Consider the following 22692-nt stretch of genomic DNA (forward strand, 5'->3'; position numbering starts at 1 on the left):
GAGTCCCTCCTTGTGTGTTACATGGGGTTATTCTGTGACAGTCTGCAAGAGTCTGCCAGTGGGTAAGGAGGGGGTAAAGTACCTCAGCCTTCTCTGCACAGTTTATTAATAACATAAAGAGTCGGCTTGTGCAGATGCCATGTCCAATACAGACAAGGAAGGAGGAAACTCCCAGGCAGAAAGGTAAGATTTTGCAATAGAATAGCATTAAACCACAGTAAACAGATGGAGATTGTTTTAGAACTGATGGCAGGTGCCGTGTAGACCACACAGCACTAATGCATGGATATAGAATACTAGTTGCTTACTGGGTTATTCTTAATATGCTTGCTACTCTATAATTCATAGTTGCATTTTGATCAGATTTTTCAGTGCTTCTAAACAGAAAAAAATTAGGCAAGTACAACCCCACCCTACAGTAAGTCCACAAGGAGTGGCCAGAAGACATCTTCCCTGTTTAAATTCAGTTGCATAGGGGTTTAAAGGAACACTATCATCAGATTAAATTGTGCATTTGTGCCTGAACCTGATGTGTAATGCTGGAAAAAATTATTGATTATGTTTTATGGCTGAGATTCTAGCTGTCTTAAAGGTTTCACCTGAATCTGACTGTTTGTATCACTGCAGGTCTCTGAGCCCCAAACAAAATTAACTAGAAGAGTAACTGAGTTAAAAAAAAACATAATAAGGTAATGTTAACAAAAAATTCTCAGGCAACGTTAAAATGTTATGACAATTATCTATATTTAGTAACAGAAAACTGTCAGCACAAAAAGTAAGCAGAAATATTTTAAAAGGGGAACATTCGGGATAATAATATAATTTAAAAAGAAAATGTGGGTCCCTATCAGTTTTACAGAGCACAGATTGTTGCACCCAGACAAAGATGTTGGTATATGGGTGATATAAGAGTCCATTTGAACTGATCAAAAGGAGAGCACATTTTCATTGCAGGTCTGGTAGGGTTTACACCATTTCTGCATACAAAAACCATCCTTCCTATACTGTTATGTTTCTGCCCTATTAATAACATTGGCATTGAGCATCAATTTTAGTGATAAAATTGTGTTTCAGTGATAAATTACCAGCCAGGTGGCAACCCCAAAATCATGCGAGATTAAAATATAGTGTTTACAACTCAGATAAGATGAGATGAGCATTACATCTTCACAATACATTAATATTACAAACAATAATAATAAATAAATAATAAGCTATAATTTTAAATATACAAATATATAAAGAAACCATGTGGTAATAGACACAGGAGTGGGTAACAATTAGGCACTAACAGAAGGATGAGAATGTACCTGAAATGAAACTAAATCAAATAGGCAGTACACTTGCATTCTTCAGTTCAATGAATATGGTTTGTGCTGAACATATTTTTCTTCTTTTTCAAATTAAGAAATTTCTATGATTTTTTTCATTTTTTTGCACTGAATTGGGTGAACAGTGAACTGGAAAAAGTGCTTTCATTTTACCTCTTCCTGGCACTGCAGAGCAACTGAGAATATAGGAGAACAGCATTAATCAATTAATTAGTGCACAGATAAAGCCCCGGTATAATGAATCGCGCCTTATTTGGACAGAGCCACAGAAATGGGCTTGATTATACAGAGTTGTCTCAATTGAAATAAGCTCTCCTAAGAAAGAGGTGGTGGTAGTAAAACACATCTTATTAAGGAAGAATATTTTCAATTCATTAATTATATATTTTCAATCATAGTTGTTTTTTTTTTTTTAATTCACAGCTGTTTGTTACTACTTTATTTCTGATTTGCATTGAAATAATGAAAGTGATTTGCATTGTTTCAGGCTGTTACATACAAAATATGCCATGATCCATGTAAATATGTAAGGGTAGCCCAGCAAGTTTTAGTGCTTTAAAAGTTATTTGTAAATGTAATTGCTATTTAAAGCAGCATTTGCTGAACTCCTGGTTGTTACTTTTTTTTTTCCTCCAGCAAGGCAGGTCTGTCAGTCTGCTGGCATTTGTTACATTGTTTCACATTGTTACATTGCAAATTTGTAATCAATGTATATTGCAAGGTTGCAAAGAATTGTGTTTAGGCAAAAAAATATATATTTTGGGTTGACTTGTCCTTTAACTCAGAACCTCTGAATTAAAAAAATTAAAAGAGATTTTATGTTAAGAACTGAAACAGTAATTAATCAAGTAACAGAGAAATTAATCACTGATGGTGAATTAAATGCCAGAATTCTTGTTAGTTCCCCTAACTTAACCTAAGTTATTTTTATCAGTGATGTATTTAGTTCCTGCCGTCCTGTGCATGTCTGATTGCAGCAGGGATGGTTACCACCCCCACACTCCACCTAGGGTTCCTACATTTGCAGGGTCTCAAACCCACAAACCATCAACTACATCACGCAACATCATTGTGATGACGTTGTGTGTTGAGTGATGATGTCTGGGGCGGGGTTATTGCGTCCGACTGATGCAATTCCATGGGTTTCTGTCCAGTTTTCAGAATGTAGAAAACCTGGAAGAAGGTTTTGACACGGATAGCCCCTTGAAAAACTGGCTTGTTTGGGTCAAAACTGGACAGGTGGCAACCCTAGCTCCACTGCTGGATTTTTTCAATAAGTATCAGCTGGTGGGCTGGAGGGCAGTTTGTATGTTTTTTAAATTTACCATATAGGCACCTGAGGGCCACTCCTCTAAAGCTGCCCCCAGGCAGGGATCATTTTGTTGCCCATGTGATAAATATGGCTCTGATCATCAGGGTCGAACTGGGGGATGCAGGGCTCCCACCCCAGGGGCCCTGCAGGTGCCCCAGCCAGCCGTGTCCCCTACCCCCCACCAGGGGCCCCCTAACCCCCCCCGCAGGGCCCCCACCCGACGTCCTCCCCGAGCGCATATAAATTGAACTCGTCAGGGGAGGAACAGTCAGTAGGGGGTCTGCTGTAAAGCACTGTGATTTATGTCGGTGTTATGAATAAAGAAGAATGATCAGCAGGGTCGGACTGGGCCAGTCACACCCTGCTGATCATTCTTCTTTATTCATAACACTGACATATATCACAGTGCTTTACAGCAGACCCTATGGATGTGGGGGGGGTGACAGGGTGACCTGGAATCCAGGGTTTGCTGTACCGTAGCCCCCCTCCCCAGCCCCTCTCCTACCTTTAAAATAGCAGGTGGTGTGGGCTAGGAGGTGCGGCCATGCCATTTTTTTTTTCGCAGGGGCCTCGACGTGACCAAGTTACAATCCTGCTTAGATATCATTCACATCCATGCCAGCTATCACACATACACACCTGTCGATCTGCTTTCTATAAAACTACTGCCTGTATTGACACTTTTCAACTGCTCTTGACACACTTCTGCAATCCTGTGTGTGGGACCATTATTATTATCATCACCACATATTTATAAAGCACATATTACGCAGCTATGTACAGTAAATAGGTATATAAATTGAACATACAGGTTTACATACAAAGCAGCCAATAACCAATGCAAGTGGCAAAATGGGCCCTGCCCAAAAGGTCTTACAATAAGGAAACTATGTGACTTTTCCTTGTAATAGTCCAAAGTGCTTATCTTTGTGCTTCCTTCTTCCCATAATATACTGAATCCAGTTTCACATTGCATACATACAGGGAGAGTAACCCCCTTGTGCAAGGGCAGCTCTATGAGTTGGGCAGAAACAATATCTGTTGCATGTACAGGTATAAGACCCGTTATCCAGAATGCTTGGGACCAAGTCTACTAAAAAATTAATAAAACATTCAGGAGAAGGAAAGGCTAGTAAAGAGTTAATCTCAAGCTGCAGGCATACCTTCAGTTGTCTCAATAGTGCCCTTAAGTCTCCCGAGCTGTGTAAAAAAGTTCCCAAAATGCCTCACTCCTGCACAGACACCCAGACCAAGTGAACATGCTCAGTTAGTAAGACTAACTGAGCTAATTTACTAATTTACTAATCCAGAAACGGTCCAAAAACGTTTTTTCGCAATGATCGGTATTTTCGCGACTTTTTCGTATGTCCCGCAATTTTTTCGTATATATTGGATTGGTTTTTCCGCCATTTACTATCGCGCAATACGAAAAAATCGCAATGGCGGCAAAATAATGGCACAAAATACAATAAAGCCACGACGGTGCCGAAAAAGTCGCGACAAATACGAAAAATCGCGATGGTGACGAACAAGTCGCAAAATTTTCATTTCCAATATGATTTTTTCCCTTTCGGGATTCGGATTCGTGGATTAGTAAATCTGCCCCTATGAGTCAGCTTCCTGCTGATTGGCTCAGATCCACATTCCCAAGGGGGGGAGTGAGTTCTTAGCATTCTTGAGAGGGGGGGAGCAGGAAAGAGCAGAGAACAGAAAGCTGCACGTCTCTGGCACAGGAATTACAGACACAAGAAATATTTTGACAGAGAAGTCAGTGCAGCGTTTATGGGTGTATTTACATAGACCTTTCTGATAAAGCTTACTTAGTTTTTACCTTTCTTTCTCCTTTAAACCCAAAAGGATGGTTTTGTATCAAATAAGAATTAATTATATTAGTTGGGATCAATTACAAGGTACTGTTTTATTAGTACAGACAATAAGGAAATCAGTTTTAAAATTCTGAATTATTTGATTAAAATGGAGTCTATGGGAGACAGGCTTTCCATAATTCGGAGATTTCTGGATAACGGGTTTCCGGATAAGGGATCCAATACCTGTATAATGAATGAGCAATAAGGAATGACTAGGGCTGTGTGCAGTTTCATATCCTATCAAGCAGTGTCTTTGGGCTTGGATGCCATGTGCTGCTGTACAAGTATTTTACTATTTTTGGAGCTCTTAATTGTACCAAAACAGAGGCTTATTACTATGGTAATGTTACGTAAAGGTGGAGGTTATTGTCACACATGTATGCGTATTGACTATTCTAGGTATAACTATTCCACAAGGAAAGGACGGTTGCTAGTCATTTGTCTTGCAGGACTTGTCATGCACAAGAAATGTTGTGCACAATGGTAGGCTCGCTAATTTACGCCACTGTATCTGCATGTGGGTGGCACCAAACCTAAAGTGTTGGACAAAGTGCACTTTGCTCTATTTTAAGAAACACATGCCTCATGCCTTTGTGTAGATATGTAACTGGACAAGTATCATTTTTGGACTTTAGTGGTTCTTTAAGAATTTGCAGATCTCGTTTCCTATATTCTTTTTCTTTAAATGTCATACATTCACATTCACAAGGCATTTACGTATGATTTCATTTTACTGGCAGCAATGATAAGACTAATAAAAGCCATCCAGATTTGCCAAGAGAAAGGTCGCCTTTTGCTTAACATAGGCAAAGAGCCAATTTTCTCTGAACTGAAGTGCTGAGCTGTGGTTGATGGTTCCATGGCTGTATGTGGGTATTATGCAGGGCACATTTATCCCTTATATTTTTTCCAGACATGCACTTTACTAAAAGAATTATTCTTCGCTTCTTTTGTTAAGTGCCTTGTCCTGGAAAATATATCTGAGATAATCCAAACCTGGCTCAGATATTTCAAGCCCAGTAAATTGCTAGTGCTTTCTTTGTCATTGCATAAAAAGCAGATGCTTGTTCTGTTCTTACAATTCTCCCTTAATTTGCTAAATAATCATTAAATGGTTTCAATATATACCTGTATATACTATTACGAATACAATTTATTATTCCATTCTGAACTTAACATGAAACACTGACAAAATGATTGAGAGTTTATATTAAAATTTGACAGCACACACTTTGGACTAGATAACTAAAATCAAGTGCTTGCTATAGCCATGAATGAGCTTTCTACATTTCTACATTGATTTCTTTTACAAACTTTGGCCAAGATCTAAAGGATGACTTCTCCCAACTACAGCTTCTCCAGACCTCAATAGGAATTAGGCCTGGACTCATTGCTAGTCACCAGTACAGTTCAGAATCTTGTTTTTAACAATTCCTGTATACTTTTTACATGTGCTTTGTTTCCTTTATCCTCCCAGAAGACCCATGATCATTGATACCCAGCTTTTTGAAGTGCAATATTGAACCCACTGGGTTCAATATTGCACTGTCCCATTAAAATTAACTTTATTGTTCTGTCCCATTAAAATTAACTATGTATGGCCAGTTTAAGAGGTCTGTATTACATGTAAGGGCCCTATTTATAAAATTAGCTAAAATGTATTAGGATTTTCAACACATTTTTAATATTTTAACAAAATCTCTTTTACAGCTACCACAGCTATTTCAAACTTATGAACCTTTAAAATGGAATATTTTAACATCAACAGAAACCTTTGTGTGTTAAACTAATAAACATTACTACTTTGATGTTATAGTCCTTTCCCCAACACAGTATGATCAGGTTACACTTTACAGTTCCCAGTCTACCTTAAAAAGGAACCACAAAAGGTAATCTTTTGATCACGCAGAAACTAAAGGAATCATTGAGTGATACATGTGAATCACTGGGTTGAGATATGGAGTTGGTGGCCTCTGGAGCGGTGTAAGTATGATGGGCCCAGACCATATGTTGCAATTGAGTCCTTGGGCCTTTAGTATTGCAACTGGGAGACATATCCTTTGGGCCAACTTCTAAAGGAGTTGATGGGTTTTGTGTGGTTAAATGGTTATTCCTAATAGACATCTTCTTTCACTCGTGTGGGGGAGGGAGCATGCAACAGATTTTAAGCAATCCATTGTATTTATTTTCTTTGCAGACCTGTCCCAGAGCCTTCTTTACCTCATCCTGATGATGTCCAAGATGATCCTGGACCAATGTCCTTCGAGGATGTGGGGGTAAGGTTCCAGTTCTGCATTGCTGCAGTGGAACAGCTGGAGCGAGAACGCGATGAACTTATTCGAGAACTGACACTGCTTCGAGAACCTTCTTTTGAAGCAGTTAGGAGGGCACATGAAGAGGTACTGCAGGCATATGGGCAGAAGGCTCGGACAGAGCTAGAAAGGGACGGTCTGCAGGAGGAAGTTCGTACTGTAAGATGCAAGCTCTTTAATGTGACCAGAGAATATGTGGCATGCCAATTTCAGCTGGAGAATCAGCGTGAAGAGCTAAAAGACAAAGAAGTACAGCGTGGAGGCCTTGAGACTCTTGCTTCCCGTTTGGCAGAGGAGCTCACCCAGCTCAGGACTGCTTTTGTGGAGCAAAAAGAAGGAGCTCAACAGCAACTAAGGAGTGGGCCCACCAGGCATACATCACAGGCACTTCAGGATAGGCGGCGCCTCTCTGCAGAGCTACAAAGTCTCACAGAGGAGCAACACAGTTCTCTAGAGGAGCAGTATGAACCCAGATTACTTCGGCTTCTGGAGCATAGCGAAAGAGGGGTAGCAGCACTTAGGGAAGCACAGGAGGAGCTGCAGAAGCTGCGTGATGAACTCAGACCACTACAAGGGGAGGCAAGTAAGATGAGAGTGCAGAGGAATAGCCTTCAGGAACAGATTGTTCTCCTGAAGAGGAAAAGGGAAGAGGAAGTTCATCTTTATCGGGTATGGATACCCAAAATTCACAGGTAGGGTGATGGGAGGGATTTTAGAAGGTGGGTCCTGACTTGGGAAACAGGAGGGTTATAGTCAGTGTAACCCCTTTTTGGCTGCAAAACAAGGACCAGCTAGAATGGCTATAGAACATGGGATACACTGGACTCTAACACACAGGTGGGTGTTTGCTATGTAGAAGGATCAAGGGGGAGGTATTGCAACTACAACTCAGTTATGCTTTGTGCAAAAATAAGAAATAAAGGACACCAGAGAGCTCTTGCAGCAAACTCAAACAGAACTGGTTTTATTGTCCAACACAATTGATCCACAGAGATATGCAGAAAATACTTACAATACAGATGTAGAGCAATGAGTTGGCAGGTTCAATGCAGAGCAATCTTTCTCTTAATAATGATACACAACTGTTGAGAGTAGGAAGGATAGTAACAAAGTCCTTTGGATTTCCACCTTAAGTGTTCCGGATCCTATACAGCAGACCTGAATTAGGAAGAACAAACATAAGCCTGATACCCTTGTCACTACTGAGGTCTCTTTACTAAGGCAGCAGAGCCTGTAAAGGAGAACACTCCTAGCTATCTTTCCTAGTTGGAGCAAAGAAGCTGCTCTTGGTAGCTAATTTTGATCTGACTCACTTTCCTAGAAAGTGCTATAACAAAAGATATCCTGCACTTACTAAATTATTGTTTACGGGGTCCCTGTTATCCAACTTCTCTAGATAGGATGTTGTCTCTAGGGCCAAACATTTCTGGGTTGTGTGGATCCCAGGCTTTCTGAAATCACATCCACACAGATGAACTGCTTAAGGCCAAAGAGGAAGATTCACTCCTAACCAAACACTATATGAAAGTGTGGCAGGAAGTAGTCATACCTATGGGCCAATAATATAGAAATAGGTAAATAGGAAAGATAGATACATGTGATGACAATGGAAATAAGGAAGATACAGTTTAAAGCTATAGAGATTGTTAATCCTATAAATCCCTACAGTATTGCTAGACTACACTGTAGAAACATTCAACTAAATATCAATTGAATTGATAATTTCATGCAATTAGTGAAAACTAGTAGTTCCAGATTTGAAGTTATGGTGCAACACAATAGGACAAGAGTTACGTGTATATTGGTATAAGGTACTATTTCTAGTTAGCAATGGCAGCTAAGGACACAATACTTCTACTTTATAAGCTACAGAACTGCCTCTACACAGAGCCTCGACCATGACCCTACTACTACTACTGTTCAGTAAATCACAGGGAGCTTAGATGCTAAATTTCTCCAATGCTTGAGGTCTAAGAAGGTTTCTGATGGCTGTGTTCCCTATCTATATATCAAAGAGAAATACTGAGTGCATAGCAGGGCAATTTCTTACTTTTTAAATGTTTGTAAAGCCTCATGTTCTAATTTGACCATAATCTCTAAGGACAATGTAACATGGGGCACATTTTAGTTACTTTTCTCGACATTATACCTCCTTTATATTTTCAAGAACATACATGTCATCTAAACGTCTGCAAGGTTCTCAGCAATGTAGTACATTTAGATGCACTTCAGGTTTACTGATTGTTTTCAAGTACTCTATTTAAGAGATGTGCTGCATATGCTTTGTTATCTAAACTCAGTATTGGCAATAAACCTGATTTGCCTGCCATGACCTCTAGGCAGATTACTGTCACTGACCCTGTGCTTTCTGCACAAACAATAAATGATTAGTCTATGCTGTTTGCCTTATATCTTAGTCTGTTTCCATACCATAACTGACTTTGGGATACTTATTGTACAGCGCTGCGGAATATGTTGGCGCTTTATAAATAAATGTTAATAATAATAATAATTGTTAGAGAGAATGCTAAGAAACATGATATTGCAACTGTTGGCTATCCCCATTATACTGAAAGATGCAAATAACAGTTTATAAATTCAACTTTAAATCCTTTCTTTGGAAACCTAAGTCCTTATTCTAGTGCTTTGCTATTTATGGGTTCCATTTCCCAGCTGTGATATACATGTTGGATAATGCCCTTCAATTACTTTCTTTGGTAAGCTGATTCTTGTTATTGATTGGTGTTCCAGAATGGAGTATGATGGTTCTTCATTAAATTATGCAGTGAACACTTGGTTGGACATTACTTGCAGGCAGCTTTATAACTCTCAATTGAGCCACATCATTTGTTTATGAGTTGTTTGGTGTAAAAGTCCCCATGGTGCCTGGGTGAGTCTGGATTCCACCGTTACTACTCTACTAGTTTTTGTTGTGTTTTTTTTTTTTTTTTTTGGAATGAAAGGAATGTCTGTGCACTTACCAAGTTGTGGCCTCTTTGCCCTGCTATCAACTCAGTTGCTTGAATGCAATTGTAGACAGTCTCTCACATTCTAAAAGAAAATGTGTCCACCACCAACAACTCTTATACTGTCTACTCTGCTGGCCAGTTGCCTTTCCATTGTAGCTAACAAAACACACAATCCTAGTGTCAGTCCAGAAATATGTACTGTGTGTATTTGTTAGTATAGTTGTGGGTTTGTGCCTAACCATTGTGAGATGGTATACACAAGATGGAGTGCACCTGAGATAGACAGCAGAGTTTTTTTAACACACACATAACCATGTCCTGGGTACAACCATTCAATACAATAAGTAAGAACTGGGACAAAACATACAAATGAACTGTAATGTATGTTGGCATAGCTTTCACTATGCACAGAACCACAATTATCTGCCATTTTGTACATAATATGTAAATACTATGAGTTTCAGTACACATTAGAATGAGGTTCCTGCCCTGAAAAGCTTGGTTAAGTATTTCCTATAGATTCGTTAAAACAACATTCAGTCTATGAAAAATTTGTTAGTCAGGACAGCCAAAATAGCAGCAAATACCTCAGAATTAGGGAAATATTCTATACACTTGAATCTATTGAGCTACTTGAGCTATTCAGATTTCTATAAAATGCCAAACACCCATGTGTAATACTTTTCTGCAATTGCTTAAACAGCAAGCCGGTGAATTAAATTAATTTATGGTAATAATTTGACAGCTGTGCATCCAGAAATGTTTCATTGTCTTTCTCTCTGGGCAAACTAAGCTGCCTTCAGCATGTGCTAATGGACCTGCTGCACTAAGGAGGCCTGCAAGCAGAGCCAAACACCATTCCCTCACTATCTCTCTCTATTGCTGGCCTAATTGTGTCCTTCTATAACTCTATGAGTCACAGTGGGAAGAATCTATTAATAGGTTGATATAGTATGCCAGTCATGGCAAAGGCGTTCTATGGAGTTATGTTACTGCTCCCCACCCCCGCACAAACATGGGCAGGTTATGTAGCTCCAGTAAACAAACACTTCATGATATACTAATTTGGTCTCATTACTTATAATTAGTTATAATATCCCTACAAAAACCCTAATCCTGCAGTTTACTCTTCTGTCTGGCAGTGTACAAACCACTAGGTTCAACCTGAAGATGATTTTCTGATTAATAGTGTGATTAATATTATGCTTCATTGTTTTCACATAAACAAACATTAGGGTTGGGTCTAAAGGTTCTTGATACTACTGTTAAAATTGTTAAGACAAATAATGCATCCAATATTTTTTTCTAAGAATCAAAAAAACCTCTGGCATACATGTGATCCTACTGAAACGAAAACTTGTGGTGTGTTGCAACTTGAAAAACCCAGTAAGAAAGGTATGATTTTAATGTTGAAGAAACAATGATAGAGCAGGCATGATAGAAAAAACTTCTGTTTAGCCAAATACATAATAACAATCTCCACCATCTGTACATACCTTTATGATCAACCCCTACCTCCTAAATATTAGTTGTGAGATAAGGTGTGTCTAATACTGATAGATTTATTTAAAAAAAATTAGTGCTTCCCCACATCCTAAATCCCAGGCTTATGCTTTGCTTCTCCAACACTTGTTACTTTTCTGAGTATGTATATTTATGTGGAATAATTTGAACGTTTAATTCACTCCCCACCAGTAAAATGCCAGTCCATTAGCATTTCAGAGGAACACTGCTATGCACTGATGTCCATAATGTCCATGTGCTTTACTTTAGGATGTGCTCCTCACCTCAAATACATACTTGCATGGTAGTTGGGGATCCATTGATACTGATGAATATCAGTATCAAATGGACAATTAATCAGACTACACATTTTAGAGCAAACATCCATAACATAAACAAATATGTGTGTAAGAGCAGCACTGATGCAAATTTGTATAGGGCTTCTGGGCCCACCAGTGGTATCTTTGCCCTTCCCCATTTTTGTTTTGACTGAATTTTGCTACTTTGAAAGTATATACACAAGATCCTAAGGGTCTGATAGTTAAAGAGAAAAACAGTTGGCTGAACTATGATACAAAACTTGGGGGGGGGGGGGGGGGTAGGGTCTACATTGTTTGTAACTAATAAGCAAGAGCTCTGAAGTCTGGTTAGGGCCATTTGCACTCAGGAAATATTGAAATTGTATTTAAATGCTTGATTGCCAGATATGGTAAGGGCATAATATGTATGTACATCAACAAGTCGACAGCAGGGAAGTTGATGGTAATGTTGATTAGTCTGACATATATTAATCCTTACCTTTCTCTCTAGGAGCAGATACAGGAATTGGAAGATAGTAGGAGAGAAACCAAGATAACTGTGCAATTGCAGCAGCAACAAAACAAGGAATTGGAAGATTTACGGAGGAGTTTGGCCCATGAGCTAGCAATATACAAGTAAGAGGAAAAAAGCAGAATCTGGGATTGCTATGGACATGTATATGCAAATAAAACAAAGGGGTGGAAGCTAGAGCTATAAACACTTAAAGGACATGTAAAGCCTACATTTGCCTACAATGTATATCAGTTGGGCACATCTCCCCAACCCAAATGGCATCATTTGTACTGCATATATCCCCTCCGTTTGCCAGCACCATCACATTTTCCTAATGCAAATAGCAGCTTTCACGTGGTGGCCATTTTTCCTCTGATACATAATTGGATACATTTAAATCTGCAAGCAGCCTACACACACAGACCCTTATTCAGCATACATTTAATCAAGAATACAGGCTCACACAGGCAGAACTGTCTCTGATAAAAGTTCTGCTTTGTTTGAGCTGAGCTCAGGAGAGTTGGTTGGGAGAAAAAATTGAAGCAGACAGCTAGAGCTGAGTTTCTATGGAAACCAGCAATGCCGTCTCTTCACTGGTTGGGCGTGTTTGGTAATCTGAGCTTAGAACAACTGAGCATGCCCAAAAGCCAACAGCCAAAGCAAATTCCTGAGGGAGGGGGCCGAGTGGATTACAGGAGGAGAAGGAAATCTAAGTGATAAAGGGGATGCTGCAGCCTTACTATTAACCTCTGGACAACCAGTGTGGCAGGTATTGAAAGATTTCAAAGAGGCTGTTCACTGATTACATTTTTGTGTGTGGGGTTTACATGTCCTTTAAACAGTGCCAGTGAGTAAAAACTGGCCCAGAGATTTAGTGCTCAGCTCAGTATATAACCTGACCACTGCTTATGTTATGGGGGGGGGGGGGGGGTTAAGAGAGCCAGGGGCCAGATGTGGCCTTCCAAGCTATTTTTATGAAAGTGACCTGGCAGTGGAGAGACTACTATATTATACTGACTACATGAAAAAAGTATGACTGATGATGAGCCTAAATTTTAGGAAATTATCAGATTCTTTTATGTATGAATTTAAGTATTTCTACCTTGAGATCAAATGAGGGGCTATATCTGAGTAGAGAAAAAACTGCTGACAATTTATCTGCTATAATCATAGACATGGGGGTACGCCCCCAAGTCACAATCTTCTAGCATATTCTAATTCCTTAGTGCAGAGCCTGTGGGATGAATGTAGCCCTCCAAATTATTTTTATGGCCCCCAGTCTGCTTACAAGCACTGCTGACTTCACAATATTATATCATTTTTTTTAACTAAATGTAATAAGTTGGACAGCATTGCTAGTGTATTCCAGAGAACAGCAGCAGACCAAATGCACACAGTGTAGCACTACAGAACTGGTGTTTAGGGGACCCTCTAGGGCAGGGATCCCCAACCTTTTATACCCATGAGCCACATTCAAATGGAAAAAAGTGTTGGGGAGCAACAAAAGCATGGAAAAAAAATCCTGGGGGTGCAAATAAGAGCTATAACTGACTATCTGGTAGCCCCCTATGTGGACTGACAGCCTATAGACGCCTCTGTTTGGCTTTACACTGGGTTTTATGCAACCAAAACTTGCCTCCAAGCCAGAAATTCAAAAATAAGCACCTGGGAGCAACATTCAAGGGGTTGGTGAGCAACATGTTGGGGATCACTGCTCTAGGAACAACTTATGTTTAAATGACACTATTGGTGTAAATACTGAAATTCCAGTAACATTTACACAAGACACTAGGGTCAATTCTACGCCACAGTCAGAAGTCAAAACAAGTCTGTACTTCAGCAGAAAAACATTAGCACTGAGGTATACTATAAAAAAATATGCATTTAAGAAAATCATCTATAGATTGGACTAATTTTGCAACTAAAAGAAAGAACTAAAAGTTCCTTTTACTGTTTTTGCCTTCAGCAAATGTCTATATACAATTGTGGGCAAATATATTAGCACCTTTTTTCAGATAATGCACCAGTTCTGCCAAAACATTTTTTTAAAATAATACTATGATATATTTTCTTTGTTTGCTATGTGAAAACACAAAAAGCTGGATATAATTCCACGCAGAATCCTAAAATGGGCTGGAAAAATTTGTAGCACCATTTAGAATAAATATTTGGATTTCAAGCGGTCAGCTTTCCTTTAATTCGCAAGTAAATCCCTATATGATGAGTTTCATTTGTCTGCACTTTAAGAAGCACACATGCAACCAGTATGACTTGAGAAAACTGGTTTCTCATTCTGCTGTATTGTGTCTATGTGCATCACACTGAACATGGAGAAAATAAAGAAAAACACCAAAGTGTCTGAGTAGGTAGAACAGATCATTTAAGGAAATCACAGTCACACTCAAAGCTACAAGTCAGTCTCCAGAAACTTTAATATTCCTGTGCCCACGTACGCAGCATTATTAAGGAGTTTGTACCAAAGTGCACAAGAACACATTATCCTATTTATCGATGTAACGATTTATTGATATTTCACAAATTATTTATGATGGAAATAGTGATTTAAGGCTGATGGCAGACGTGGCGTAGGGCTGATATTTTCAGCAAGCGGAGAAACGCTTGGCGAAAATACAGCCCTACACCTGCTACTTTTGCCTGCACCCGAATGAATGGAATACCCTCGGGTGCAGGCACATGTAGCCGATATACGCATGAAAACGCAAGACTTTGCATTCTCTCGCGTTTTCATGCATATATCGGCTACATGTGCCTGCACCCGAGCATATCTCAGTCATTCGGGTGCAGGCACAAGTAGCAGACGTAGGGCTGAATTTTCGCCAAGCGTTTTTCCGCTTGCCGAAAGCTGATGCCAGACGTGGTGTAGGGCTGATATTTTCGGCAAGCAGAAAAACGCTTGGCGAAAATACAACCCTACACCTGCTACTTGTGCCTGCACCCGAATGAATGAGATACGCTCGGGTGCAGGCACATGTAGCCGATATACGCATGAAAATGCGAGAGAATGCAAAGCGTATCTCATTCATTCGGGTGCAGGCACAAGTAGCAGGCGTAGGGCTGTATTTTCACCAAGCGTTTTTCCGCCTGCCGAAAATATCAGCCCTACGCCACGTCTGGCATCAGCCTTAAACATAACTTTATTCATACTTTTAACATCATAATAGTGAAATGTATCCAGCCACACATGAAATAAAACAAGTGTATCTGATACACATTTCACTATTACAGACTTTGCCAAAGACCAAAACAGCCAAAATGCACATAAGGAGCCAACTCCAATGTAACTTTGTTTTAATCAATACAGCAGCCTTTGGCACATTGATATTTTGATATAAGTGCACTTAAAGTTTGGTATACAAATGTGTAGGTGTATAAATTTGGAAATAGGTAGGGTCAGCTAGCGGTGCAATGATACTTCTTTGTTGGACTTGTTGGTAGGACTCAGCTAAATTTAAAATCTCTTGATTAATGTTATCAGTGTATGTTTCAGTGGCTACCCTGTACAGAAATGCCTTAAAAAGATAACCGGCTAAGCAAAAATCCATGCAGCCCCCCCATACTAGGTATATTGTGTTCAGCAGTTTCATTAATTGTGATTCCAAGGATTTGCACCTGATATAAGATACAGTTTGCAGCACAGCTCTGAAAAACATTACATGTTTTAGCAATTTAAAAGGTGGACCTGGTAAAAGAATTGTCAAACCATTACAATAAAACTGCACAAATACAAACACCTCTTATACCTGGCTGATGAATGTGTATTCATTAAAATACATGGCAAACACTTCAAAATATATATTTCTCTGCATTTCAATGGTAAAGAAAACCTGCATGCTTTATTTACAAACATGTCCAGCATCAGTAGTTTTTGAAGGCACAGAAGCATATGCACAGACAGCACTGCTTCATCTGTGCAGGGAGTGATTTTACCCCAGGCTTTTATTGCGAAAGCCTTTTTAGCAAGATTGCAGTTCACTGAGCACCTTCAAAGCAATAGACAATGCAATTTGCTTTAAGGTTACAACCTGCAAAGTCAGGGAAGGGGGGCTCTTAAGTAGCTTTCCCTTCACTTTAACCTTTTCAGTGTCAGTAAATTTTCACTCCTAGAGTAACGTAATAAATGGCCTTATCCTGGTTACTTGACTTGTACCCATAGCAAACAATCAACAGGTAGAATTTACTGGTCAGCTGTTTGAAAATAAATATATAATTGGTTGCTGAGGGATACAATATGTGGACAAACGTAAGACTACCGAACAAATGAAATTAATTGGGCTATGTTGATCTTAGAACACATTTTTTGAAAAGCACACATTCTGACTAAGAAAACATGAGTCTTTCTACTTGGACTACAGCTAAACTGCTAACATGTTGCACTAACATGTCTAAGGGCTTCTTAATTCCTCATATGCATAACATTACAAAACTGTGTGGCATGTAGAGCTCATAATGAAAATGTTGCACACAAAATGTATTACAGGTGAAAACAATAAATCAGGATCCATGCAAGTTGCTTTACATTTGCTAAGAATCAAGAAGAAGCAATCAGAGCAATAATGGATTCTTTTCAGCTTGATCAGTTTTTGAAATCTTAGTTACATTGCTACAGCCTAAGGGCTGTGGCACACTGACATCCCACCAGCGAGAATGTAAATCGCCAGTGGGGTGGTATACGCGGAGCCAGCGATTTGCCGAAATTGCCTCGAGAGGCAACTTCCACGTATGCCATCCCACCGGCAATTTACATTCTTGCCGGTGGGATGTCATATCGGGGTGATTCATCGCCCGCGACAAGGGAGATTTGTTGTGGGCGACTAAGCTCCCCATGTGCCACAGCCCTAATACTTCACAGGCAGGGGAAAGTGATGTAAAAGAAAAACTACCCATACCCACATCTTGGACAGTAGAGGCTACAGCTTCATAAACAATCATCAAGCAGCCAGTCTTTATCCCCCGTTTTAGCTAAAATGCTTTTCCTCACAAAAAAGTTTCCAGTGGAAACCTACTGAGGTTTGTGGTTTATTCCAGTGAATATTTTATTTATTAGATTAAGATGGCCATACCACTTTGAGACGCACTTGTTTGTTGAGATCACAAAATGGGCAGATTGCTGCCAAATTTGGCCAATGACAAGATGATCCTAAGCCCAACTGGTACAGCAGACCTAGAGCCCACCTATCCGTTAACAGCTGCATCAAATGTATTGATGCATTCATCAACTGACAATATTTCCTGCCAGATATTGGTCTTGCAGTCCCTCCCAAGACCCCATACACAGGCCAACTCAGCATGTATTGCTACCAGTAGAGTATCTGTTATCCTGCTAGCAGTCACACAAGCATTACCGTATCTCCTTTTGTGTTCGTTAGCAAGCTTTTATATATTCAACTACTTTCTTTTGTCATCTATAGAAGGTAGAGCAATTTTGGCAAAGGCTGAGTAGCAGCATCAGTTGCACAGTTGTTCTCAGTGCTGCTATAATGCTTCTTAGAGTAACACATTTATGAACCATCTGCATACTCACATCAATAGTGTGGTTGCACTTAGGCTTGCTTATTCTGTAAATACTTTTGTATACTTCGCTTTCAAAATTCTGATCTTTACCCTTCAGACAGTGTTAAACAGTTTGCCATATTTATTGCATGTTTTAGTGCCAGCAAATGGCAGAGTCTGTGTTTTTCTGAACTATTATATCCCTCTAGTCTAGCACTCTAGGAATATATTTTAAGGCTTTTGTATCGCACAAATGTGGCATGTGTGTCAAATTCTGCAAATAAACAGGCTGATTATTCACTAGAGGTATGGGACAGTTATCCTTATTTTGTGGATAAGGGGTCTTTCTGTAATTTGGATCGCCATACCTTAAGTCTGCTAAAAAAAAAAAAAAAAAAAAATTGAAACGTTAATTAAACCAAATACGATCGTTTTGCCTCCATTAAGTACTAATTATAGGTTTATATATAAAAGGTATCATTAAAAAAAAAATTATATATTATATAAGTATTTAATTAAAATGGTATTTCCGTAATTCAGAGCATTCTGGATAACAGGTTTCCAGATAACAAATACCATACCTGTATAAATGAAAATGTAATAAACACAGGCCTCAATCACGCAAAATATCAAATTACAGTTTAGTTAAGAGTTACTTGGGTCAGCACCCATATTTATATAATACAAATCTCCATATATTCATAAGGTAAAATCCATGTGGGCTCTTTATAGAAGCAGCAAGGTAACCCCTTGAGCCACACCAGCTTTGCCAAATCCGATCTTGAGGAAGTCATTGTTATACAGGTATAGGACCCATTATCCAGAATGCTCGGGACCAAGGGTATTCCGGATAAGGGGTCTTTCCGTAATTTGGAGCTCCATACTTAAGTCTACTAAAAAATCACTAAAACATTAATTAACCCCAACAGGATTGTTTTGCATCCAATAAGGATTATTTATATCTTAGTTTGGATCAATTACAAGGTACTGTTTTATTACTACAGAGAAAAAGGAAATCAGTTTTAAAATTCAAGATTATTTGATTAAAATGGAGTCTATGGGAGATGGGCTTTCTGTAATTCGGAGCTTTCTGGATAACGGGTTTCCGGATAAGGGATCCCATACCTGTACTACTAAATAACCAGTATCTCTAATTTTATTACAGGGGATGCCTTGAAATATATGGACAACTTTTCAAGTCAGTGACAAAAAAGGAATGAGAAGAAACCATATTTTTACTATGACTCCACTCAGTATAGTGCCTATACTGAATGCAAGCCCTGCAGTTATAGATGGACATCACTTAGAAAGTCACAACTTCCCTGTTTCCACATAGAGGAGAAGGAGATAAAAGAGGAAAAAAAAAACTCACTGCTGCCCTCCTAACAAAGTGCAATCTGGTCGTTGTCCCGGGGGTATATAAAAAAGGACACTAACTCATTGCTGATTTGAATTATTGTTTAAAAATCAGGTTTTCGCACCTGTATTTCTGCATACTGTTTCCAACAAAACTTACACAAGAGTGCACCTACAAAATAATGGCAGAGGAGCTCCTGCCACTCAAGACAGCAGCTCCCCACTTTACCATTGGGTAACAAAAAGGCTCTCCATTAACCATTAAAGCCAGATTTCAGTTTCTTAAATCAGAAATTCTACTGCAGAGAGCACAATAGCTTTCTGCACTAGCGTTGCAAGCCCTCCTCATTTCTGGTAAGCAAGGGTGGCAGACTTGGTTCTAAATAAGGGAAGGTCATATTTTATTTGACTAAGCTGATAAGAGCAAGGAATTTTGCCAGGTTTAAAAAATAAAAATTCTGCACATGATGCACCTCTACTCTTAAAACACCAGTGGTAGTGAATCCTGTGGTGATATTAAAATCAAGCTGTTATTTAGGACCACACTAGCATAGGCTGTTTATCTTTTCTGAAAGCCACGTGTTTTGACAAACTATGTTTAGACAAATATTAATATCAAAGGAAAAAGACCAAAAAACAAAACAAACATTTTTATTACATGTGAGGTGCTGTGCGAATTGACAATCTGAGCCCTTACAAGGGGCACGCCTCTTTCTCCCCTATAAAAATGTCAAGCACAAGTATCAAGACACATAGATAGGAGAGGATATATTTATAATATAGTCAAAATAGGGATTCATCAAAGTTTCAGGGTGCAGTCCGCTATTGACTCCTCCATCTAATGTTAGTCTGTACACAAAACAGAAGTTGCATATTAACATTTGAGTGAAATTGGCCTTAAAACACTCAATATTTTTGCTTAATGGGAAATTCTTTGACCTCATATGAAAACAAATGTTTTGATTCAGTTGGCTGCATCTAAATATCAGGAAAAAAAAAAAACTTCTGAAGATCACCGTTTGGTACAGGGCAGCCCCAATTCAAACAATAAAAGGCTAGTTAAAAGAATGACAAGAAATGCTAATTGTCAGTCCTTAGGAAGGGCTTGGATATAGGATTGGGAGGAATGTTTAAACGCAACAGTGTTGGTCCTGAATAGTTCTTTATATCAGATGCAGTGGAAGGCACTGGGGATATCCAGACTGTGTCAGACGATGAGCTCTCTACCCCTCCTTGCTTCTAAAAACTCCTTGGCAGCAGATACATGGTTAAAATGAGAATTTTATATAAAATAACCATATATATATATATAAAATAAAAGGGGATTCCTCACAAAACCAGTAAAAGCGAGATTAGAGAAGGCTGGGGAAAACGAGGAGCCAGAAGCAGCTCTGTGCGGCAATGAATGGCCAATGTCCAAGTGCTGGATGCAGAAGACACAATGTCTGTTTTTGCAAGAAACAGGACAGTATAGCAATGTCTAGGAACTTTGACCCTCTGGATCAACACCACCCTCTGTATCTTCATCATTGTAAATGTTCTCCGCCTGGAAAAAAAAAAAAAAAAACCCCGTAAGGGCTCCATTTCACTTGACATGCATGAAAACAAATGTCTCTAAACTATAGCAAAAATAAAATTATTCCTATTCCTGTTAATATTTTATAATTTCGAGTTTGTCAAAGGCCTGATTAAAAAATTGGGCTAACCCTACCACAACTTTGCACAAAAGCAATGAAAGTCTACAGTAATCTCTAATGAGGCTGTGCAGAATTTATATTAGCAATTCTGATGCAAACCAGTTAGATGAAAAATGTTAAAATGATGTCCAACAGGTGATATATGTTTTTAAGTTTTCATTTATTTTTGGTAATTCCCAGTCACTTAACAGTTAGAGAGCTTATTAATAACAGAGTTGAGGTAGGCCCTTGTCTAAAGCAAGACATTTCTGCAATTGTCTAAGTTATAACACAAATGGCCTTGGGATCTATAGTTATTAAGATGAATAGTGCTAAAATCTAAATATATAGTGGTAAAATCTAAATTTCGGCTGTTACTCACCATTTGCCAGACCTGCATGATATTATCCTCAGATACAGAACAGATCACCCATGGTTCATTAGGATTCCATGAGAAGTCTGATATCTTGGCTGTGTGACCACCATGGATAAACTGCAAGGGAAAAGGAAAAAAAATAGGGCTTAACATTACAGGTATTGCACCCCTTATCTGGAAACCCATTATCCAGAAAGTTCAGAATTACAGAAAGGCCATCTGCCACAGACTCCATTGTAATCAAGTAATACACATTTTTAAAAATGATTTCATTTTTCTCTAATAATAAAACAGTAGCTTGTACTTGATCCCAACTCAGATTTAATTAATCCTTACTGGAGTCTCAACAATCCTGTTGGGTTTAATTACTGTTTAAATAATTTTATTAGCAGACTTAAGGTAGGAGATCTGAATTATTCCCTTATCCGGAAAACCCCAAGTCCCCAGAATTCTGGATAACGGGTCCCATACCTGTACTATATTTTTGGGTATCCTGGAATTTCATGTAACAGTATGCTATTCGTTCTTACCAGAAGTTCAGGGGGACCATCTTCTGCATCTTCAGGAGACTGCTCTTCTCCAATTTTACTGTTTAAGAAAAAATGAGTTTGGTGTTGAAGCTACGGGCGAGTGCGAGTGAAGAGTTTACTAACTGAATGCATAGTAATATACAAGTACACAGTATTTCTCTCAAGTCTTACTGGGAAACTGTTATACTTTGGAAATTAGTTTGTTGTGATCAATTGTAAGGATCCATTTTAAATTCAATAAGTTTGAAAGTTTTTCCTTAAACAGGATGTCAGATCATTTCTTTACCTTAAATCCCAAACATTTAGTCTACGGTCAGTTCCACTGGATGCCAGGATGGTCTCATTATGTGGGGACCACTGGACCTGCTCAAAAAAAAAAAAATTATGAAATCTGTTATTTCTAGCTATTCTGCATTTCACAATATACATGTCAGGCTTACAATTTGTGCACATTATCTCAAAATAGTAACCCTTTATGAGAAGACAGCTACAGACTGTATTACGTCAGACCCAAGTCTTATAGGGTCAGATCAAAGTGACAAGTGGGGTTAAAGTCCTTTATACATACTTCCATTTTGCCTTCATTTGCCCTTAAAGCAGACAGTGTAAACCATTTTGTTCCCTAAAAGCTATGATAAAAAAAAAATTCAAGACAATACCTGGAAAATTTCATCTTTGTGAGATTCAAATGAATGCAACTTTAATTTCAGATTGCGTAGGTCCCATAATGCAACAGTCTGAGAGAAAGACGAGGGAAATATAGTGTAACGTTAGAAATCATTTGGTAGGAATAAAAAGGGCCCTTAAAAATCCAGATGCATCATGCAAAACACATTAGGCCAAACAAGAGCAAAATATATACACTTGAATTGCACAGACTACTTGTGATCCTATCTAAAAGTAGCTGTTTAAATCTGTCTACAGCATGAGGCTTAAAAAAGTACTCATACACACTAATTTCCAACAGCTTTCCACATTGCTTTGTAAAGTATGTATTACAACCGACCCTTGCTTTGAAAGCAGGCCACAGCAGGCCATGTGTTATTTTGTACGACAACCCCACAGTAGTTAGAAATACTACAATAAAGCTGGCCTGAATCGTGACCAGTAACGTAATCAAGTACACTTTTTTTTT

General features: G+C 38.8%; 2 protein-coding genes across 4 annotated transcripts in view; one reads left to right on the top strand and one right to left on the bottom strand.

The window, feature by feature from the left end:
• Positions 1–20147, top strand: sync (syncoilin, intermediate filament protein). 2 transcript variants are annotated; one of them, XM_002940022.5, is made up of 4 exons: positions 1–183; positions 6709–7492; positions 12106–12230; positions 18785–20147. In XM_002940022.5, the coding sequence occupies exons 1-4, from the start codon at positions 140–142 to the stop codon at positions 18837–18839; spliced, it is 1008 nt and encodes a 335-aa protein (XP_002940068.2). In that variant the 5' UTR covers positions 1–139; the 3' UTR covers positions 18840–20147. The 2 variants fall into 2 exon arrangements, with proteins under 2 accessions (XP_002940068.2, XP_031752788.1); XM_031896928.1 differs by having other exon boundaries at positions 6709–7402.
• The window catches only part of rbbp4 (retinoblastoma binding protein 4), a 15110-nt gene continuing 12028 nt past the window's right edge, over positions 19611–22692 (bottom strand). The window contains exons 8-12 of one of the 2 annotated variants that reach the window (XM_018091215.2): positions 22217–22294; positions 21844–21923; positions 21558–21615; positions 21034–21144; positions 19611–20521 (exon numbers count right to left, since the gene is read on the bottom strand). In XM_018091215.2, the coding sequence (XP_017946704.1) occupies positions 20456–20521; positions 21034–21144; positions 21558–21615; positions 21844–21923; positions 22217–22294 (393 nt within the window). In that variant the 3' untranslated portion in view covers positions 19611–20455. 2 annotated transcript variants of the gene reach the window in all.

This window comes from Xenopus tropicalis, chromosome 2 (assembly GCF_000004195.4).
Source record: "Xenopus tropicalis strain Nigerian chromosome 2, UCB_Xtro_10.0, whole genome shotgun sequence".
NCBI lineage: Eukaryota > Metazoa > Chordata > Amphibia > Anura > Pipidae > Xenopus > Xenopus tropicalis.

Bases quoted from the DNA above. Each gene is read 5' to 3' on its own strand.
- sync (XM_002940022.5), top strand. From the start codon at position 140: ATGTCCAATACAGACAAGGAAGGAGGAAACTCCCAGGCAGAAAG. The intron at 7,493-12,105 runs GTATGGATACCC...CTTTCTCTCTAG, and splicing joins AGGAAGTTCATCTTTATCGG to GAGCAGATACAGGAATTGGA. The intron at 12,231-18,784 runs GTAAGAGGAAAA...ATTTTATTACAG, and splicing joins CATGAGCTAGCAATATACAA to GGGATGCCTTGAAATATATG.